At 43.6% G+C, this 19,166-nt stretch overlaps 1 protein-coding gene across 1 annotated transcript in view; it reads left to right on the forward strand.

Moving 5' to 3' along the window:
• The first annotated feature begins 681 nt into the window (after positions 1–681).
• LOC130371137 (serine-rich coiled-coil domain-containing protein 2-like) overlaps positions 682–19,166 on the forward strand; it is a 51,912-nt gene continuing 33,427 nt past the window's right edge. Inside the window, exons 1-3 of the mRNA XM_056576799.1 lie at positions 682–873; positions 1,352–1,486; positions 17,311–18,716. Coding sequence (XP_056432774.1) covers positions 17,354–18,716 — 1,363 coding nt within the window. The 5' untranslated portion in view covers positions 682–873; positions 1,352–1,486; positions 17,311–17,353. The remainder of the gene's footprint in view (positions 874–1,351; positions 1,487–17,310; positions 18,717–19,166) is intronic.

The raw sequence follows: 19,166 nt of genomic DNA on the forward strand, positions 1-19,166 counted from the left end.
GGAGGTTGTTCATGAGCATCTCTCGAACACATAGGTAAGAATTCTGTTTATATTGGAAGCAGGGCGAATGGTAAATAAGCCACGCCCACATGACACCTTATATGGTGTTGTCCACTATGTGACGAAGAACCCATTCATAACTGATGTTAGCTTGAAACATGTCATCAAAATGAAGCCTATCATAACATCCCAACGCATGGTAAAGCAGAAGCCAAAAAAGACAGTGTGCACACGAGTTACCAGGATGACTTATGTCAGAACACAGAGCCTATACAATCTGAAGTCCATCTCATCCCGGGATGGGAAACATTGGTCAGACACTGCTTCTTTTAATGGGCAGAATTCAGACAATGAAGACTTTTGAAGTTTAACAATGAACAACAATGACGTTTCTCTTTTTTACTGGTTTATTTTTAATTATTTTATGATATGGGTTTAATGTGGGTTTCCTTTTTATAATTCATTAGTCATCCTTTCACGTCAAGCGCATACTAAATTGAATTAATTATTTAATAATAATTTAATGAGTTTAGCCTACTATATTACAGAGGTCACCAGAGGAAAAGAGAGTTCTGTTTACAGTAGGCCGCTGACGTCAGAGTCAGCTGTGGGCTCAGGCACTGTGTGCGTGTGTGTGTGTGTGTGTCTGTGTGTGTGCGCGCGCGCTGAATGATTCAGCGCAGTACAGCAGCAGCAACGGGAGTAACCGTAGCGGAGGACCGTAGCAGCGGTAATAAAGCCTCGTTTAACCGGGGAGAAGGACCGTAGCAACGGTAATAAAGCCTCGTTTAACCGGGGAGAAGGACCGTAGCGGCGGGAATAAAGCCTCGTTTAACCGGGGAGAAGGACCGGATAGAAGGACCGTAGGACCCGGTAATGAAGCCTTGTTTAACCGGAGAGAAGGACCGTAGGACCCTGTAATAAAGCATTCTTTAACCGGAGAGAAGGACTGTAGAGAAGGACCGTAGAGGATAGCGGCGGTCACAGCCTTGTTTAACCGGACAAAGGGACTGTAGAGAAGGACCGTAGCGTTGGTAGAGGAGGACCATAGCGGCGGTAACAGCCTTGTCAAGCCTTGCTTGAAACCCATGCTCACGTCAGTCTCCGGCCCCGATACCCGCTCAGAGCTCGGCGGTGGAAGTGGAGAACGAGTTTTGACTGCTGCGATTTGGCCATATATATATATAAATATATACATTTATCTATAAATAGTATCTTTAAGGACTACAGACCTCCAGGTGTTGTCTGTACCGAGCTGCTATACCAGTAGCCTAGCTCTCCACCCTTGACTAATTTTTCCTTGTTTTCACCTTCATATTGTGTTTTTTAATTTTGTTTTCTGCCTTTTCAGGTTTTCATTGAATATCACGGTGTGTGTGAACGGGCTGACTGAATTAATAGCATTAGGAAAGTTCATCCTTTACACCTGAACTTCCGCCCGGAGACAGGCTGTCAATCATTCCAATGGTCATCTTATCTCACAAGGGTAAGCACACACACACACACACACACACACACACACACACACACACACACACACACACACACACACACACACACACACACACACACACACACACACACACACACACACACACACACACACACACTGTATGGACAACTGTTACATTGTTTTGTGAATATAGGACTTATAGGCCTAACTGTATGTTATGAAAGGTACGAGTGTACCGACCTTGCTTCATTTAACTCTAAATCGGTGGGACATTATGTCGATGTATAAGCCTACTCTGTGTGATAGTCTGGGCCACATTTCTTGTTGTTTTCCTTAACAAAATGACCACTTGCCCCACTGTGGAAGGACAACATTCCATGCTGTAGATGCATTTTTTGCAACTCATTCGGGCCATTGCGCATTCAGTTCTCCAGTGGTTATAAACCACCGTGGTGGTGGTCCTAGGAAGGCCTTTATGTTGTATCCTCCTGCCTTTGTACTGCACCCCACGAGCAGTTGAGAGCAGGACCTGTGTGTGTGTGTGTGTGTGTGTGTGTCCAGGACTGGGTGGGGTACCCATTAACACTTTTTCAATTTAATAATTTAGTTCCTCAGAATCCCAGTGTTTTTATATTCCTGTATCCATTGTGTGTGTGTTTTATAGTAAGTAGTATACATAGCAAAATATCTCCCTAGAAATGGTATATTCTTCTTCTCTTCCATGGTACTGTACCCCCCTCAGGATCACACCCTCAGAAAGATCACAGATCATCCGGAAGGGTAATCCGGTTAATCTGGCCTCTATTCTTGTGCCTTGTGGCCTGTAGTAGCATGTAGCCCAGAGGCTAACAGGGCGATCAATGGGAGTGTCTCTCTCTTTCCCTCCCTCTCCCTGCAGACATGGATGATGACAATGCAATGAGCGAAACATAGACAAACAGACAGAGAGAGAGAGATCTCAATTATTAGGTATTTATGATACAAAGCACTATCATAAAAGGAATTGGCAGGCATTCAGCAAATGCAGCTGATAGACTCTCGCATTCAAATACTGTATAATAGGCCATATATTGTAATAGGTTAATCATTCATCATAATTAATGTCTGTTCATATTAGGTGAAGTTGTATGACCCTTGACCTCTTGGTTAAATGGTCAAGCCTGGGAAGAGCTAACTTGTTTTACCTAACATAACTAATGGCAGTTTTGAGGGAATTATCTTAGATGGACAGAATAAATTAATGTTATTATCCAAGCAGCCAAAACGGCTTCTTATTAACATTTGCACAAAATTATTTCAGTTTTAATACTCACTTTTAAGACGGTGGTAATGACTTAAGAAACGCTGGAATAATTGTACATTATTTGTAATAATTGTTAGTCATTATGTTACGCAATGGTAATAGTAGTGAGTTTTTCAGAGAGAATTCGGCGCATTCTCAGCTGCTCAATCATATAGAAACGGTATGTCTGCTTTCTGAGACACTTTTATTTGAAAAGCCTTGAGAGTAGCCAGCTCAATACTGAGAATCTATGGTGTACTTGGACTTGTATGACTAACGATGTACTGGCTGTGAGTCACTCGAGCTTGTCTACGTAGTATATAGCCTAATGCCCTGTTTCCTAATGCCCTGTTTCGCCACTGACGATGCACTGGCAACCAGACACTGATAAGCTGTCTTGCTAATGCTAATCTGCTAAACAACTTGTTATGGTATTCCTCTATGTTAGAATAACACAATTATCCAATTGCTCATGCTTATTATGAAAACACATATTATTCACTCCGTTTGTTGAGTTTTTTTTCTACAACTGAAGTTTATGTAAAAAGTCTATTACCAGGCACATTAAGCTAACAGAAGCATGAATCATAGTTTGTTTGAGGTATAAAAGCAATCGGTATCATTAGTATCTGGGCCTCGCCTTCTGGGTGATGAGAATGGAATCCCTCATTAATCAACATACCCGTACAACACCACTGAAACACAACAAGAAATATCATTGACCATCGCCATAACTTTAACTTATCCGATATTGTTTGCAGTTGAAATGTAAGTGATTGACTGCTAAGCTCTCTTGACTACGACGACCTGTTTAATGCAATAACAGCACAAAGATCTCTGGTTAATGATTAATCTGTTTAAGGAGAGCCTCTTATCCACGCACACGCCCGCTGGCGGGTGGGCGTGTGCGTTCAGAACAATATCGTTGTCTTATGGGCCCAAGGACAAGATTTCACGCATACGCCCGCTGGCGGGCGGGCGTGTGCGTTCAGAACAATATCGTTGTCTTATGGGCCCAAGGACAAGATTTCTCTGGACCTTGGTGTATCCGACCCACCCTGTGAGATAACTGTTTATGATACAACTGATTAAGATATAAGCTGGTACTGCTAGAATATGCTTTGGTGCGCTGTGTGAGCCCGCGTCTTATGTTCTCTTGATCATACTCGGTAATTAGGACTCTTGTCGCACCATTTTTGGAGGCTAATTTATGGATTCAGTTTTGGTTAAGTTTCCGCCGCACTGTTTAAAGAATCATGAATAGGAAATGGTCTTCAGAACTAATTTCCTGTGCGACACTCATGTTTCAGTGGTCTATTTCACATCAGTCCACAAATCATATGGTACTCCTTTTAGAGAAAGCCTGATGCTGACAGATCAATGCTGGCTTGCTCCCTTGCATGTATGTGTCGTTTCACCCTGTCTTTATGCTGTTTATAGAGCTCACTTCCTCGCTAAAGATAACTGTATATTATGAGCGTGACAGATGTCAGATACCTCAGGAGGCCTACTAGCATCGCACTGCGTGTGTGGTCTGGTGAATAGCTTAGAAGCTTAGTTTAGCTTGGTTAGCTATTTTAGCTAGCCTCTATTCTTTTATAGCATTGCATCATTTAGCTAGCTTCTCTTTTATTTTATTTTTATCTTGGCCAAGCTGAGCTAAATTTATTTGAGTAAAGTTAAGCATTGCTTAGCTTAGCCTCCCTATCTGATCGGAGAGGAATTCCAGTACATAAGAAAAGGCAAATGCTGCTGATGATGGTAATGATGGTTATGCAAGCATTTGTCTCTCTTCTCTAAACGCTTCCTGCTTGGTGGGGCCATGAGGTCATCGCTTGTTCACATATTTAAATGATTGATTTCCTGTATTCTCCTTTTTGTTTATTTTACTGTTGATATGTTAATTTCTCTTTCTCTTTCTCCATCTCCCTATTTTATCATGTTGAGCCTCAGATGCTCTTCAATCTCAATCTTTATTTCCCCTCCATTTCCTTTTAGCTTCCTCCTCTCTGACTAGTTATTACGACACAGAGTCTATACTGAGGATGAGGTCTTGGTAAAATAGTGGATCATATCTGTATGGAGATGAAGTGTTTACTTGGGGTAAGAGCGTTGCATGGGTGTCGGCTGTGTACGCGTGGTGGGAGAGTGTGGCAGCGAAGGAGGCCGCAGCCAGAAAGAGCTGCTTTGTGTGTGATGTGTGAAGGGCATGCCTGTTAACTGGAGAGGGTATGGAACACACACACACACACACACACACACACACACACACACACACACACACACACACACACACACATCATAGTGGTCTTTAATAATTTCCCTCCTCCCTCTTCATTTAACAAACAAGCACACACTCCGGCCCCAGGCCCCCCAGTGCAACAGGGATTTTGTGCTGGTTGCTCCGAGCCCCAGGGGGCTGTATGAGGCTTTGGAGGGGTGAGCTACCGACCCTAAATAATAGAGGGCCTTTAGAGAGTGGTGCCAACCCCCTACTCCTAGTTAATTCAAAGCCAAAGAAAGACTTGTCTTAAAGGAGTACTGCCTTCGTTTAAAGCTCATATAGGTACTCTACAATAGAACTCGTAAGTCCGCCCCTTCCGATAGACCCCCATGGGACCTCTGAGATGGTACAATTTGAATGGGTTTCAATGGAGAGAAAGTCATTATTTTCTGGTCCCAGTCTTTATATGCCCTGGATTACACATATGTTGTTTGTGGATTTAAATGATAATCTTTCATGTAAAGAGTTTGACAGTTTATTGTGCAATTGTTCAGTTAGAGGCTGTAGAGAAAACAAAATGAGAAAGAATCCACGTCTCTTATGTGACGTCACGCTCCCTGCGACTGGCGTGGACAAGACAGACATAACTGAAAATCTACACATGCCCCGACTTATAATGGTTTTCACCTCTTTCGATGCTGTTATCCTCCCCTTGGAAAAAAGAAGTGGAGCAGAGAGATCGCCATGTCTGTACCAGAGTGGTGGTTACGTATATCATTCGCGTCGAGAGCACCGAGGGGCTGTAGTTCACAGAACAGCCTCACACAAAACCTAACATTATCAAACTTCTTCTTTGCATGAAAAATTATAAGTTAAATCCACAACCAACATATGTGTAATCCAGGGCATAAAGACTGGGACCAGAAAATAATTACTTTCTCGCCATTGAATCCCATTCTAATTTTCCGGTCCCATGGGGGTCTCCCGGAAGGGGCGGACTTACGAGCTCTATTAAAACATCATTCAGTTTTGGTCTTGAACTGTCTCTCACTCTCTCTCTTTCTCTATATCTCTCACGACTCTCTTCCATTCTCTCTCCTTTGCCCTCTCTCTTGCTCTTTCTCACTCTTGCTCTCCCAATCTTTCTCTCCCTCCCTATCTTTCTCTCTCTGGCTCTCCCCACCTTTCTCTCTCTTGCTCACCCCCATCTGTCTTTCTCTCACTCCTGCTTTCTTTCTCTAGCCTGCGGCCTGCTGAGCCCCTCATCAGGAGGTTAGGACAAATCATTAGATAAGGCAAACCTGTTATTCAATAATTAGGCCTTTTATAATACTAGGTCGTGCAAATCACTCATTACGTGGAGAAATTATCAGATAATATTATCTGTAATAGCATCCTTTTCGACATGGACTAGGTCTGTCTTGGGAGCTCTTCCTTCATAGCATACTTCGTTTGTGGAAAAAAAAGGTCCTCATTCCCTTTTTATGTAGCCTAGTTCCCTATCAAACAGTATGTTTTTCAATAGTAAATATTAAGGAAAGGACAAGCCACAAAAGTGAATGCATACTTTTTTGTTGCAAATTTTCACACTTCTCTCTTCTCTTTCGGCTTGTCATGGTGTTATGGAGTTATTTTATTGCCAATTACATTCGAAGGATAAAGCAAGATTTGAGACTGGGATTCACTTGACATACAGTTTGACACGTACAAAAAAATGTAGTTTTGACCAACTTCTAAATGAAACCGGCCATATCCTGGAGGAATTTGCTGGCACTAGCAAATTGTGACAATTTGTAAACAGAGTACATGTGTTCAGTGCTGCTGTAGTTTGCGGAGGAGGGTGTGTCTGTTGGTTCATGATTGACAGTTGTGTTTTGATGCGTCACCTTTCCCCAGGGTGAGGGTGTGTGGGGTTGGGGTTGGGGGTCGCATACACTATTATTTTCTTATGTACAGTAGGCATAGACATTATTGTTAAAAAGCATATTGAAAGTATAATTGAGGAGTCAGAACCATGTTACCCATAAAGCCTGATGTTTAGCAGGCTGTGGAGGGGAGGGGGGGGTATATATATCAGAGCAGCTGAGTCAGGAAAGTTCATGTTTCTTCTACCCTCTAGGGATGTTCTTACTGATCTGCGATGTGTGTGTGTGCGTGTGTGCATGAGGGAGTTGGCAGAAAGGCCACAGTTTTGAAGCTCGTCCTCTCGTGGGAGATGGATGGTTTGACAGGCTGCTGCTGTCCCTGGATGGTTTGACAGGCTGCTGCACTCCCTGGATGGTTTGACAGGCTGCTGCTGTCCCTGGAGGGTGTGACAGACTGCTGTACTTACCTAAGTGGTTGTAGTAGTTACCTAGTAGTTGTAGTACTTACCTAGTAGTTGTAGTAGTTACCTAGTAGTTGTGGCGTCACTGATGTAGCCTTTGTTGAACTCAAGTTCAACCCCTGGGAGGAGGGCGTAGAGAGCAGATGATCAATGCTGCCGGTATCCTGGTCTGATTTGATCAGGAACAGGCCAAAGGGGAGTTAGGAGAACACAAACAGATAAGCAGGACATGTATTTTTGCTATATTGGTCATGTTTTGCCTGTTACTATCAAGGGTAAATGCCTGGTTTATTAATAGTTTGAGAAATCTTCATATCGAGCTCTTGGAAATGAAAATGTCCCATTTATATATACAAATATCAATGTAAACATCAATGCAAGACTTGGATGCTGATATTTAATCCCGGTTTTCCAAGCCAGAAACGTTTATGTGCGTGCGTTAGGGCTGGGCGATATAGACAAAATCTTATATCACAATATGAGTAATTTTATATCACGATATGGGTATATATCACGACATGGTATTTTTGAAGTAAATTAAAATAATAAATGGCTTAAAATAACCATACTTCACATTTGATCAGTTTTTTCTTTTATTTTGAACTTGAATTTCCATGCTTACAAAGGAGTAAGTAGCGAACAATCTGTCATTAACTGCAGTGTCATATAGTGCAAACATCTTGTAAACATTGAACTGTTTTTTCAATAAAAAAAAAAAAAAAAATTTAAAGGTGTGCTTCACACCTGCCTGGCTGTCAGTCAGTGCAGTGTAATATAAAATAAAAATCACAGCATAACACAAATATTTTAAATACTAATTATACACTTAAATAAAGTTATGTGCTGTGCAAATAGCTGGTGGTAAAGTTTCTTCAATACAAATGAGATTTTCTTTCAAGTTAACAGGTGAGTATCACACCTGCCTTGCTTCAGTCAGTGCAGTGCAATATAATTAATTTTTTTCTTTTTTTTCTCTCTCGATATAAACGATATGGCCAAATCTCTCCCGGTAGACACTTTCAAACCGTCCACGGTATGATATCGTCATATCGCCCAGCCCTAGCGTGCGTGTTTTAGAAGAATATTGTGTATGTGCCACGAGGAACGGGTATATTACTGGTGGCCCTTTGACCCTCCAAAGCAGACGTCGTCTGTCCTCACAAAGAGGATTCTGACATATTTGTTTGTGGTTATCGTATGTTAGGAATTAAGCTTGTGTGGTATTTCCTATCTTGTGGTAAAGTATCTAGAAGAGTCTATCAATTTGAGATCAATTATGCTGCAGGCCAATACACAATTAGGGGGTATTACTAGAATAGGGTTACATGCCTGTATGTTAAAAATACTACTTATTATTCTCACAGTGATCATTTCTGCAAAACCAATTTCAACATCATTCAAAAGGTTTTTTCAAGTCTGTTTTGTGTCATGTTGCTTTAAGGACCAGGTCCCAGTCTGCTGTGATTGGTCAGCACACCCACTCTGTTGCGATTGGTTGAACGTGTCGGCAAATTCACCCCCTCCCCCCCGAGAAGTTTGAGCTTGAGGGTATTCGGGGCACAAATACCCCTGATTTCGATTTCATTATCTCAAAAGCATGATGTCACCCCTTTAAAATGTTTTACATGGGAAATATACCATGAACTTTATACAATAGCCTAATTGAAACCAATATTAGACAATAAACCATATGCTTTTAAAATTCCTGATTATACTTTTATATTATTACATCATACAGGTTAGGATCAGATTCCCAGTGGATGTTGTTGGTGTCTTGCTGAATCTCGCGCATGTGTCACCTCAAAGCCAAACCACTGACTACCTTCCCTGTGTGATGTCGTCCCCATCTCAGAGAGACGTCAGAGGCGTCCTATGTTGTTGGGCTGTCTTTGGTTTTTATCCCCGCTGCACGCAGTCATACTATATGCAGTATGTTTAGCTTGCCACTGTTATTTTTAATTTCCCAGTGAATGTGATCCTGACAGGGAGTGCTAGCAGCAGCCAGCGGGTCAACCGATCGATAGTCAACTGAGTGCTGGATCAGGTTACCGTTAAGTCACTTACCAGGGGGAGTGGGAGGTTTAGAAACACGAATCTTCCCTCTGATGCCCAGCACTCTGGAGCCTCTTTAATGGAGGTATTATGAGATCTGAATCCAGAGTGCCATATAGTGACTTCAGAGACTTAAGACTCTCCCATTTGGGGATCAAACCTTTTGGGATCAAACCTTTCAGCTGGGATCACCCGAAACGCTGCGCCCGCTTTTACCTTCTTTATCTCCTTCACCTTGTGATTGTGTTAGAATGGTCAAACAAACGGCTAGTTGGCGTCTACGGTCTAGTACTATCTGCTGCTCATATCTCCGAACCACCAGACCCCCACTGGCTCTTCTGTGCTCTGGCCCCCCCCAGACCCCCGCTGGTCCGTCTGTGTTCTGGCCCCCCCCGACCCCTGCTGGTCCGTCTGTGTTCTGGCCCCCCCAGACCCCCTCTGGCCCGTCTGTGCTCTGGCCCCATGACAGTCTGCTTCTCCGAAAGCCTTAAATTGAATTAGATACGATTTGTATATTTGTTTTTTTAAATGAGGGGCGGAGATACATGCGGATTGTATTTCTTAAATATAATTCAATCAATTATTGTATGTAGTGTATGTATTTCGGCGGTAATGATGCAAACCTACTTGCGTTAAATTAAACAATTTTGTTGGAACTATAAGTGATTTAAAGTGTTTTATTTCCATACACATTTAATTGAGTCAAGTTGATGACCAAAAATTCTGTTCAGGGTATTTCCCCTTGATGCTTGTGTTTGATTGTTTTGACCCTTGCTTGGATCACAGTTAAAATACAAATGTGCAAGTTTTTCAATATCAAGCCACACCCCCCTAATAATCTTTCTGAATAAAGCATATGGTTAAATGTTCTTTGTTTATATAGACGCACGATTTAAGACACACGTTATGTTCCCAACCACCTGTTTCATGCGGTTGGCGAACCACAACAGAAATCTTGTGGGGGCTTGGCTTGGCTTCGCTCACCTTGACGCCAAGCCAATTTAAATGTTACCCCTGGAACTCTATCAGAAATGGCACATGGTCAAACAGACAACGCTCAAGTTCACACCTTGAAGCCTGGACTTCTGGATCTGAGGATTGGTCGGACCAGATCCATCTTAGCCATCAGGCAGACATCTATTCTTCTGACCCCTCTCACATATTCAAAGTTTGTTTCAATCACAATTCATTAATCCTTCCAAATTATGAACTAGTCGAGCTGAAACCAAGGTGGCCCATGTTTATAAGAAGTTGGTGCTTTAATGGTTTAACTTCCTTTGCTCCTTGACCTAATTTCGTACATTGTTACTTCATTGTACTAAATATCCAAGAAGGGTAATGGAAATGCATTCAAGATGAAGGACCATCCATGTTTTTTACTAGTCTCTGCCCCTCTACCAAAGTGACAAATGCAGACCTTATTGTAGGTCTCTCACCTCACTAGGCTGGGAATTGGAGCAGAAATATTGATGTGCATGAACCCTACTGTAGTGGGAGGAGGTGGAGGTGAGGAGGGTGAGGAGATGGAGGAGGTCAGGCGTCAACAGAAGGGTGAAGGAGATGAGTAATCGAGAGCGAGAGATGAGGGCAAGAGAGGAAAATCGGGAAAGATGTGATTTGGGTGAAAACAAGGAATGGGAGGGTTGACTGAAAGGAAGACATAATTTTGATTGTCAACTTAAGGAGTGAATTAATAAATCTGAAGCCCAGTTTGATGCAGTGAGAGGAATCCCAGGCCGTTATCCCAGGAGACAAACTCATCATATATTTATGCGTTTGTTCTCTCAAAGCCTGCTGGAGAGTTGCATTTCTTATCTGTCTGGTGTTGATACAGAAAAATAGAAAACAACAAATTGTTGTTAGTATTTGGTTCATATGCCAATGTTTCTGGAAGCTGTTTACAGTCTGTTCCATTTGTTGCAGTGAATTTTGTGAGGAAAATGACCTAGTCCATCTCCTAAAAGGGTTTTGTGGTTTAGGGTGGCTTTCAAGGTATTCCTTTTAGACAAGGTCCTTCTTAGTCCTAGTGTTAGTGTTACGTCTAACTAATTGGTTGGTTAGACAAATAAACAGGAAACCCAATCAACAACACATGGGTAGTTGGAATATTGCTCTCATCTTAGTGGTGTCTTGTTTGTTTTAGAGTAGCCGTTTCTCAGGGCTATAGATTAAACCTAGTCACTCATTTAGTCAGACAATATCAATGCACTAGCAAAGGGCCAATTCAGCGACCAGGATTCAATTGACATCAACTGGGAATGTAACCAGGGCAAATAGACCTACTTGAGTTCTCCACATAGGTCAATGTGGATTTTATTTTCTTTGTAAATAATAAAGGATATATGAGCAGTTAATCTGACAAGGAGTGGACAAGGAGATGGCTTGAGTTTAAAACAATTTCCAACAGAAATAATCGTATCATGGGGGTGTAAGGCCTTTTCCTGGTGTTTGTAGCGTTTAAAAAATGAATATTCAATGAAGAAGATGTTTGACACATTGTTTAATTGACTTGTTCAGTCGCTTATTATTATTTTTCCCAGTACACATTTTACTTTGGTTCATAAGGAGCAGGATAGAGGATTGGCTTTTGTGTTTGCCATCAGCCCAAAGGTACTGGTTTTGATCCCCCATGTACAGTTTACCTTTAGGCCTTCTTGAGGGCGATGCCATAACTTGCTCGTTAATTAGATGTATCTTTATTCACTGTAAGTCGTTTTGGTCTTAAAATAGTAAAATAATAAACTGTTGTGTCATCCCCAAATCAGTCCATCATCTTTCTAAAGTCCTGACCCAGGACCAGGTCTCCACTGGTCCATCTCCAGTCCATGCTTTGGAGAGGCAGCAGTGGCTGTGGTCTGACGCTGAGATTGTGCTTGGGTAATGAGTTGCCTTGCTATTTCTTGAAGACTCCATTAGGGAGAGTGCCTGGTAAACGTGTTGTTGGAAGTCTTTGCTAATCATTCTGGGATGTACCATCATTCACAGCAGTGGACTTTGGCTCTGTGTTGTCGGTAAGGTTCCTTTCAACAGGAACCTCTAGAACACTCAGGTGCAGCAACTCTAATAGTCATTTTATTTTCAGTCATAGATGAGGTTATTTCTTCAATGCTTAAAGATAAATGAAATGATCTGCATAGCTAGTGCTATAGCTAGTGCTAGAGTTACCTGCTGAACAACATATCCTGAAATTTGTACCCTGAAAATCTAGCTCTGTACTATGGGGTAATACTACGCCTGAGGTAGTATTTACTCTGTTGGAATCTAAATTACCTTATATGTGAATGAGGAGTCGAAAATCTATTACTCACACCATTTGCATGTCATTGAGTGGCACCCTTAATAATAATCAGCCTGTTGTCTTTTGTTTGCTGAAAGGTTAAAAAATATTTACATTTTGGCACTGCTTTTCAGAGTCATTCGTGGTGAACGCTAAAAGATAGGTGATATCATAACCCTAAAGTACACATCATACAATAAATTACAATGCATGAGTTCACAGCTGCACGTGTATATAGAAAATGTTTATTTTATTATTATTATTATATACATTATTATTTTAACAGTTAGCTGAACATTATAGGGTCCCGGCCTTCCACTCCATGAAATCAATAATTTGTCCCAGTGTTTGTTATATGTGAAATTAAGCAAAAAAATACGCTCTCTTTCTCCGCTAACGCAGTCGTTCGCGACGCCTTTCTTTTTCATAATTTCTTCTATTTGTCTCCAACTCATGCTCTAATCTTTCATCGATCGATGCTTCGGATGTTGTAGATGCAACGGAATATATGATGCATCGTTGCAGTGACATTTAAGATGATCGCGATGAGTTTTGCCCGTTCTGCCTCCATGATGGCTGTGGTCATACCAAAACAAACTAGAGTGACAGCGGCTTCACTTATCCTTTCTCTTGCAAACTTAGTACCTACGCCATATCCCGCCCCTTGCAAGCTCACCCCCCTTACCAGGGCCGTGCAGCGACCCTTTGAGGGGCAGGGGCTCAAATTCAAAAAAGGGCACATGCAAAAACCACTACTGTCAGAGACACTGAGACAGAGTAGACATGAAACGGATTTGTCATGTCCAGTGGCGGCTGGTGATCAAAATTTTTGGTTTGGCACAGTAATAGACTGGGGGTCTGTTACTGTGGGGGGTCTGTACCGGATGACGTGCCCGGTACAAATTTGGCACCCGGTACAAATATGGTGTGACAGCGCCCTGGCGCCCTCTATTGACCCACCGCCACTGGCCATGTCATGTGGCCACGTAGTTACTACAGAGTAGCCTATACAGATTCAATATAACAATGTATGCTTTCCCTTTGCAATTTCAAAAGGTTTCCCAGATAGGTTTGCTGGTAGGCTATAGAAAATAAATCGAGTGGTAGCCAGCCAGTCACAGTCAGTTAAAACAATGCTTGTTGAAAAGCTTTTGCTGGCAAACATAGGCCTATACTTCAAAATGACGCTACAAAACGAGATAACTGTTACAGTTTATTTAGCATTATCAACTTAATGGTTTTGGAAACAACTGTCTGTGTCTGACTCTGTAGTGATCTTACCCTGCATTGTACCGTCTCTTAAAACAACAAGCGCATCGCGCAGGCAGGCAAAGGTGAAAAGTCACGTTGATAGCCTATGACGTCACCCAGCGGCAGCTGCGCACTGAGCGCCGGTAAACGAGGCTACAAAGTACAAACTTTACTTCTCGATTATTACTTTTAGACATTTTTATTCTCGAATAATTGATTCACATGTTAATGTTTAATTGTTCATGTGTAATTTTACAAAGCATTGAAAATGTAAATGACCACTCAAAAGGGCACTTTGGTCCTTCAGAGGGAAAAGGGCAGGGGCTCGGGCACCCATAGCCCCCCCCCTCTGCACGTGCCTGCCCCTTACCAACCTGGAGATTCTACTGATGTTCAATTCTGTCTGCATCTTGAGAATGTTCCCATTTTTCTATTTAATTATATTCAAATTCTTTTAAATTTATGTTTGCTTTGCTAGTCAAATGCTCACTTTGCTTGTATGCAACCGTTCTTGGGGTCCAGGTGTAGTTTGTATCCCATGATGCAGTTTACTTCTTAGGCAGTCACATACATTTTACCAGTCCATTAACACAGAGGACGGTAACGCAGCACAAACATTGTGTGTGTCTGTTGTGTTATACTTGCACATTTCATCCAAGTTATTGTACACATGATTTCCTTCATACCGCTCGCTCTCTCCCCAGGAATGCAAAGTAGGGCTTATCTTTGTGAAATGGGCCCAGAATGTCCCCCTATGTGCTGCTGGAAAATAACACAGGCAAGCATTTATAATGGATCAAGCACTTGCATAAGGTGGATATAATGGCCCTTTTCCACCGACAGTACCAGCTCAACTCGCCTCGACTTAGCCCGCCTTTTTTTGCGTTTCGATCACCAAAATGAGGTACCTGGTACGTTGTACTTTTTTTTTTGTCTCATCTCCGAGGTTCCAAGAGAGCTGATCTGATACTTTTGTGTGACGCAAACTAGCTGCTGGCCACTGATTGGCCAGAGAAAGACGCTACTGGACGAGTCATGATGAGCGAGATGTCGGAGCCTGACACCCGACACCCGGCATCTTTAAATAATAACATCAGTGTTCGGTCAACAATAGTGATTGATTATTGAACATGGCAGGATCAGCACGCAAGAACACTAGCATTCACCATTGCAACAAAGCCAATAATAACCAAAAACATTGTCTGTAATTCGTAAAATGAAATCACAATCTACAAATAATCCAGACAAAAAAACGCATAGAAATGATCTATCACATTGCCATTGTGTAAGGAGACTGGTGTGGGTCATTGAGAGCCAGATGGATCCATGTAGTCTTTCTATTGCTTAAGGATCCCATATCATGTTTTAAGGGTTAATAGGGTTAATGAGAGACTATAAAAGAAGACGCATTTTGAGATAATTAGCTGTTTGGGTGTGACACCTTGAGTCTACAATTTAGATATTTTTTTCGCATTATTCAAATTGTCTGAGATAGTGAATTTGGGGTTTTCATGAGCTGTAAGCCCCATCATCGAGATTAATACAAATAAAGGCTTGCAATATTTCACTTTGGGTGTAATGAATCTATATAGTATATGAGTTTCACTAAGTACATTCGCCACAATATTCAAATTCACTGAGATGCACCTGTATATATGAGGTGAAATGTAGGGTTGGAGTGGTTACAATGACTTATACCACAATTAAAATCTTGTTATTCCGAGTTTGACAACTGTTCAATACATTTTAAATAAAGCTGTTTTTTCCGAGTTCTGAGTGTTCTTGAAAGCAGTAGAACTGAACTCCCTACCCTGACTCAATGGATATGCAAAGCAGACCAACGGACAGACCACCAGCCTATCATAATCAAGGGCTTCCTTTCAAAGGACTTAACTTGATGTTGACGAAGTTGATTCGTTTATCAAGTTTTACAGCATCATCCATCATCCCTCTGTAATTCTTCATCCAGTTGCCTATTTCTCACATGGAATTGATTCCATTTTTGATAAATTAGCTCTTTGTTAATTGCCTCTAGGCGTGTCTGGTCTTCTGATCAGTTTCTTCTCGTGACACACAGACTCCATGTTGTATGATCACAAGTGTTGGTTGTGGAAAACTGATGATTGCCGTGTGATAATCTGATGCAGTGAACTGTGTCTATTTATGTTTTATTTTCATATCCTCAATCTTCTCCTCATCATGTGTCAAAGCTGGAGGGCAGGCCTTGAGTTGATGCCTTTTTATTTCTAGATTTTGTTTTTATCTTTGTTTTAATAATTTAATAATTGTATTGGTCATGAAGGAGGCATTATAGCTGCTCCTGACCAAATGAACAGACCTACTCTGTATGGTGGCTTTCAGCACAAAAAGGCCACCATCATTTGTTCACAATGCATTCATAATTGAAAAAGAAGATTTGTTATTACGGTACTCAAAGACAGGTCATTGACCAGATTGTTTTAATGTGGGTGCGAAAGCCGAATCAGACCATGCTATGTACAGTGAAACACCTACATTATAGCTGACGGTCAGGCACAGTGTGTGTGGGAGCAGGATTTGTGATGACTGTATGGGATGACAGTGATATGGGTGTGGCTTGGACGTACCCAGACTATCAACACCTGAATACCATGAGATGTGGATCTACTGCTGCTGTCTGGTGGAAAGTATTCAAGTCATTATGGACCAAGGACTTTCCTAAAGGGGTGTGTGTGTGTGTGTGTGTGTGTGTGTGTGTGTGTGTGTGTGTGTGTGTGTGTGTGTGTGTGTGTGTGTGTGTGTGTGTGTGTGTGTGTGTGTGTGTGTGTGTGTGTGTGTGTGTGTGTGAGAGACAATCCAAGACTCTGTGGTTGGCTTGTACAACTTCTGACTCACAGTGCACGCATGCATGCATGCACGCATACACTCACACCAGAGGAGGTTTTGATTGCAGCCCAAATATATAAAAAGGGATTATTAAATCATTGTGGAACTGTACAGTGTTGGGGAATTATTGGGTTTGCCAGTAACGTAGTATGGGAAAAAGATGAATACTATATAAAATACCACTTATATTTAAAAAGTGAATTGTAGACTGGTATAAAAAGTAAACCAGGAATGCGTGTCTTATCTACCTTCCGTTCTACTTCCAAGGGGACCACACCTGTTCTCAGAGAACCATACCAGTATTTCAGGATTCCTATATTCAGTAATGAGGTGTATTCTGCATTCCATTCATTACGAGCTATTATCCTTTTTACGCAAAGAAACGCTTTGCGTAAAAAAAAGGTGTATTCCCTCGGGATGCAAGTTATGATTGATCTCTACAGGTCTTTCAGAACCGATTTCAAATCTAATTTTCTTATTCTTTTGAGTGTGACCAAAGTCCTTATATATGTATTTGCTGTTTTTCCCTTGGTTCAATACCTCCCTCCCTCCCTACCTCTTCCTCTTCCTCTTCATCCAGAGTCTCCGACTCAGTGTCTCCATGGTAACGTTGGCGGGGTCTGATGTCGGCCTCTCCTTCAGCTCTCCTCGCCCCTCCCGCCATGCCCACCATGGTCTCCCGGCTGCCCAAGTTTGGCTTCCGGCCCTCCTCCTCCGGAGTGCCCCAGGCCAGCAACCCTCAGAGCGTCCCTACTGCTACAGCTCCAGGTGGGACCCCGATGGGCGGGGTCGACCTCTCTGCACCCCTCACCAACGGATCAAACCACCAGCCCCCAAACACCGTCTCCACCGCCGTCACAGGGGGCCTGGTCAAGAACAATGGTTTGCTCGGCATGCCCGCCCCTCTCTCCATAAGTTGGACCAAAAGAGGAAAGGTGGGGGTCAACAGGGCGGGCGTGCCAGGTAGGAAGATCGGGGCCGTGGCCCAGAGTGACGTCGTCACTCCGTGCCAACAGCTCCAACTCCCGCCAGCGCAACAGCAGCCGTCGCCGTCGACAACGCAGCGCTGGCTCAAGAAACCCAACCCCCCGGTAACCACGGCGCCGACGACAGTTGCCTCTAAAGTGCGCGTTTTTGGTTTGGGAGCAGCTTCAGCGTCCTCGCCACCATTGGGCCCTAAACTCCTCCCTGCTGTAAAGGGCGGAGCCGGCGGCACCCGACCGGGCCAGAAGGCTGTGCCGGGCCTCACCAACGGGACCAGACCAAACCTCAACGGCCCCGCCCAGCGGTTCGGGGCCCTCCGCCAGCGCGCCAGCTCGTCCGGCTCCGGCGGGCCGGGGGGCTCGCGGCCCAGCTCTCGGTCGGGCTCCCCCCTCCTCAGCAAGCAGCCGGCCGGCCGCTCGCAGTCCAGCGACAGCCTGAGGACCGGGGGTCTCGGCGGGGGCGGCCCGTCCGTCCGCCTGCTGTCGGAAAAGGACCGTCTTCGCTCCCGGAGCCTGAACCAGGTGCAGAAGCAGCCCTGGTCCACGCTGCCTGCCGCGCTGTCGGCCGCGCCGGCCTCCTCCAGGATCACGCGTTCATACTCCCTCAACAGGGCCGCCGAGCGGGGCTCCAAGGAGCCGCCACCGACCCCGCCCTCCTCCCGGCTGCTGCTCCTCCCAAAGGCCCCGGGGGGCCGGTCCCCCCTGGCCAAGCACGCCCCTTGGGGGGACGCAGACGGTGTGGTGGGTCTCGGGGGAGCCAAAGGCCTCCTCCCGGTCTCCCACCTGAAGAAGCCCCTCCTGCCCAGCACTCACCTGTCCTACAACGCCCTCGGAGCCCACCGCTCGCGGCCGTCGCTCATCAGGCAACCCCGCCCACTCCGCGTCACACCGGCCCCCGGAGCACAACACCACAGTCAGGAAGTGGAAGTCCAGGGAGCGGAAGCACGTAGGAACTCTCTGGAGTCGCCCTCGGTCACGCCCTCCACCACGGAGAACAGCCCCGGTATGATATGTTAATCTCATAACGTTATCCTGGAGGTTGTCAACCCCTTTATTTGTAGATTTGAACATGGCATTCATTTATGCATAGATGATGCAATGCACAACTATCTTTTTGCCATATATTCTACCTGGTATACATTTATATTTACATTAAGGTCATCTCAGACACACATCCAAAGTACATTGGACATTAAGTACAATGTCAGAAGGACATTGTACAAAAACAACAATTTACCGCTGTCGGTACAGGAAGGTTGTTTATAGAAGTGCCAAGCACCAACAACTGCTGGGTTAACCCATTCCCTGTATGCAACACAGATAGCTAGGATAAATCGCTAAACAACAAGGTACTTTATTTTTTATTTTTTTTGTGCCAGGGCGTACAACATACAATAAATGTGTAGGAGGGGTGGGAAGGGGTGGCTATGCAGAGTCTAGTTGAACTCTGAAC

Source organism: Gadus chalcogrammus, chromosome 18, assembly GCF_026213295.1.
Source record: "Gadus chalcogrammus isolate NIFS_2021 chromosome 18, NIFS_Gcha_1.0, whole genome shotgun sequence".
In the NCBI taxonomy this organism is placed as follows: Eukaryota; Metazoa; Chordata; class Actinopteri; order Gadiformes; family Gadidae; genus Gadus; species Gadus chalcogrammus.